This window comes from Ruditapes philippinarum, unplaced genomic scaffold (assembly GCF_026571515.1).
Source record: "Ruditapes philippinarum isolate M1 unplaced genomic scaffold, ASM2657151v2 ctg4039_1_1_1_1, whole genome shotgun sequence".
In the NCBI taxonomy this organism is placed as follows: domain Eukaryota; kingdom Metazoa; phylum Mollusca; class Bivalvia; order Venerida; family Veneridae; genus Ruditapes; species Ruditapes philippinarum.
Window position 1 is genome coordinate 61882 of NW_026853997.1, and position 4462 is coordinate 66343.

The window sequence follows — 4462 nt, forward strand, 5'->3', positions numbered from 1 at the left end:
ATCCTTGAGAAAAATATTTGACGTCACCAAAATCATTACGTTTTACTTACCCTTTATTTTATATTTAAATAGTAATAGCAAAATATCTTACGCGTTGACCCTATATTTTTATTGCATAAATATTTTCTTTCATGACTTTACTACATGTTTAAAAAATTATAGCAAAATTCACCGTGTTGATTTTTTGTTATTTCACAATCTTTATTGCGATATCGCGCGATATTTGCATCATAATTGGACGTCAGAACGTGGGTTAAAATAACGTAGAAAGGCATAGTATTAAGCAAATGTTAAAGAAAGACATCATTTCAAAGACATACATTTACTGAACATTATAAAATTAAAACGACGGAAATCGGATGAAAATTGATAAGAACAGACCGGTTTATTGATAAAAAGACGCAATTTCGCCGCCACCGATAGAGGGCGCTTTGACGTCATAGTAATGCTGTTTATTTGTAAAATAATGCTGCAGAAGTAAAGCTTACATATCTACATGTTTGTATACCAAAAATCATCAAGATCTGAGATGTTGTCAAATTTCGGTCGGAAAGTAGCGAGCTACCTTAAGCTCGATTGTTCAATTTATATTAATCACTTTCGAGTCCGCTTTCTGGAACCAACCAGTAGTGGTGTCATTATGAAAAAAACATTGTCGTGACTCGATTACGACTCGTTCCCATGATCCACGGGTTGAGAGGCCTTAACCACAAGGCAGCTGCTCCCCATTCTACTTTTATTCATATTGGATGACGCTAAAACAGTTGTTTATATATTAGAATACCAAAAAAAACAAACAACTTTTATTTAACAATGAAATTACTATAAACAAATAACATGAGAAACTGCTTCTTTTGATGTGTACATTGACTTATATCGTTGGTGCAAAAACATTTTAAACTTGTTTACTGACCCATATGTGAACAGGTTGTCTATAAATAACTGCACATTAAAAACATCCTGTCTCTATCTATAAAATAATTTAACTACCTGCCAAATACATTATAGTAATACGCATTCATTCATCCATTTAGACCCCAACAATCAAGATGAAAGATAGATAAAAAGTAAATTACACAATGTCTGGAATGAATTAAATAATTAGGACGTAGATTTTTTATCTGATTACAAAGGCATGAATATAAACAGAAAGTTGCAGGCAATGTTGTTGTAAGCTAGAGTAAACAGTAGAGAGCTGACAAAGTCGTTACTGGAACTTATGAACTTTTAAAATGTTTTCATTTCAAATTTTCATTTTATTTTTGAATGTATGGATTATTCAAAGTGATGATTCCAGTGAGGGATCTATAAAAGATATCGTAAGGGATGAATTGCAAGACTTGAGATTAGAGTTTGCAAGGACAAATTCACGGTTGCAAAGACTGACCTTAGCAATGGAATCATTTCCTTCAGACACGGCTGCTATGAAAGGTATATTTATTTAATGAGAATTGTATTATAGAAATTTATATATTTATTATAATTATATTTAAATTGTTCTTGTTTTTGTTCCACTAATATCTGGAGAAAAACCGCGATGATTATGACATGCGAAATATGTTAACATGTAGAATTGGCAATGCAAATACCACAAAAAATATATAATTATATTGAAAATAGATAAAAATATATGTCTTTAAATATTTAATTTGTATCCGCTGCCTAATGGTGTACGTAATTTCTTGAAACGAAATGATGAAATGAAAACAAAAAAATCATATATGTTTATTATAAAACAATTTAACGTTGGGTAAATGAACTTAAGAATTTGATAGCAATTCATTTATAACGCATATTTTTTTCTTGTCAATATCTTTTTTTACATTCATGTCAACGTTATGTTCTAAAAATCAAGTCTCATCAAGTGCATGTTACATGAAGGTTATTTTTTACAGCTTTCAATGTTTCGTTTTTCCAAGAGAAACAACAATTATATTGAGATGTATGCAATTTATTTTCTAAAGTAAGTTTACCGACATTATTTTTTATTATACACACCTTCGATTAATACAAATGTCTTATTATTTCTTATTTCTTTCAAATTCATCACAAATCATTTGTAATTTCAGAAATACTTGCAAGCTATGTTATTAATATTTTGTAGGTTAAACTTTGTTGTTTTAAAGACTATCCGCATCAATGTTTGCGTCTGCAATTTTTTTGACTGTGTTTTGACCAATTGTGAACACTGACACATATACGTATATACATTATCATAGAATATTTTAAATTATTATCTATTTATAAAAACATTCCTTAATAATGCATGCTGGCAAATATAGTTATATAACTTAAAACATAAAGCATTGATTTGTTAAAGCCACTTGTCCCTATTTATTATACAGTTCTGTTCTTCTAAAATAAATGACTACTGAAATCACGATAGAAAAAAACGCTCAAATTTTTGTTTATTTTATTTTTTTATCATTTTGTCTTGTTTTTGAGAAATTAAGATCCCATCCGACACAGGAAATTTGTATGTAATGTTTTTTGTGCTTAGACTGTGTTGGATGTAAAATTAATATCGACAATATATTGCCGTAAGAAGCATTATGGTAATCAATCGCTTACAAACCGTCATTCATATAATTATCATAGAAACATTCTAACTTACTGTAACAATAGACCTTGATTCCTATTTAGTTTCTGTTTCCTGTTTATCTTAAGCATGAGATACAATTTGTTTAACGACAGTGACTTTACTCGTATTTTGCATTGTGAAAAGTGAAAGTGTAAAGAAGTTTCAGTAGTCACAAAACATGTCATTTAATACACGATTTTCGATGACTACCATACTGATAGCACAATCAAGTAATTATCATAGTTGATCAAGACAACAATAACAATAATTTCTTCACTGTTGCTGGCATAAATGGTCAAAATATCTGTTTTCAGATCAGTTAAAAGAACTAAAAAGGCGTGCTGGATTCCTGGAAAAGAAACTTTACTCAACCCTTCAAGACCTACTGTCTGAGAGACAAAATAGAATAGAAATGACATCTTCCTTTGAACGCAAAATTGCAATTTTAGAAGAGAAAGTGGACGAATTATGGACCGAGACTAGCATCAAAATTGCTGACGGTGACTCGCAAAGGAAATTTGCAAAATATTGGAGTGAGAAATTTAAAAGTCTGAAGGAAAACACTGAAGTTATGATTTTTAGAAGTATGAACGATACAAGATCTGAGGTCAGCCAATTAAAGCAAGCTTTAAGCCGGACAAACTCAAAGAATGACAAACAAGGTAGGTTTTTAAGAAAAAAAAACGTTTGGACATGAACTAAAATTATTCAAAATCGTCCAGGCAGATGAAACAAAGATTAACAAGGCCGGATGACATATAGTGAAAGCATTCCCGAACAAGTAGAATCTCAGGCTATGTAAGGCTTATTTCAACCTAAAAATATCAGAAATAAGAGAAGAGCTGCTCCTTCTTACTTAAGAAAACATTCTCTCTTTCTGTACCATATTGCTGTCATGAACGCACAAAGCCGGAACTTGTATCAATGGTATTTTCTGTTTCTATACAATAATTTTTAATTGAAATCTATCATTAAGTAGCTATGAAGTAGCAGCAGACATAACGGAAAAGTTTTCAGAAATTCTACCTGCTGTAAACATGTTTTTGAATAATGCACAACTGTTGCTCTATACTTCATTGTGGCAGTAACATACATTGAATACGTAAGCTCCAGATGTATTTTTTTAACATGACGTACTTTTCAGAAGTGCTTTAGGCGGTGCGGGCACAAGAATTTATTGGAAGATAGAAAAACGACAGTTTCCGGTGTTAACAATGCCAGCCGATGGGATAGTCCAAAAAATCCAACGAACGCCACTATAAAGAACTCACCATTCTAAGATTGTTCATTTTGCCAAGCTAGAAATTACTCGCAGAGACCCGGAGATGACGGTATGTTGTATATTACATATCATGATGGAATTAAACACAAGCAAGTCAACGTTTTCATTTTTTTTTTCAATTTAGCATAGTGATTCTTTCAACGGGATAATAATAAACATGACATATTCTTTAATAATCTCGAGATTAGGTTTTATGCCAAAAGAAATCTAACGTTAATTTGTCAACAGAAAAAAATGAGCATTAAGAACAAAATGTTGCAAGCACACATTTCACGCAGCTAGGCTGTAAGTAATATGTTTAATTCATTGTTTTTAAAAAAAATCGTATTTCGGTCGAATTATTTTTACGTACATATGTGTTATTTTAGGATATCTTTGGTGTTATACGACTGATCCTAACAAACGTTGGGAAGGATGTGGGATTCCATGGTGTGAAGAGCCGGAAAGAAACAGTATGATGAATTTGTAATATATATCTAATCTCTAGGTTTATTCAACCAATATCATGGTTAATTCAGTACACACCAATATACTCATTAAATAAACCATTTTACGATTTTATGAAATAACAAGTATCATGAAGAAAAAAACTAAATTTT

General features: G+C 31.0%; 1 protein-coding gene across 1 annotated transcript; it reads left to right on the forward strand.

Annotated features, from left to right (window-relative positions):
• Positions 1-1144: 1144 nt before the first annotated feature.
• LOC132738645 (uncharacterized) lies at positions 1145-3736 on the forward strand. The gene is made up of 3 exons (XM_060726206.1): positions 1145-1431; positions 2896-3243; positions 3726-3736. Exons 1-3 carry the CDS (start codon positions 1233-1235, stop codon positions 3734-3736), a joined length of 558 nt encoding a protein of 185 aa, XP_060582189.1. The 5' UTR covers positions 1145-1232.
• The last annotated feature ends 726 nt before the right edge of the window (positions 3737-4462 follow it).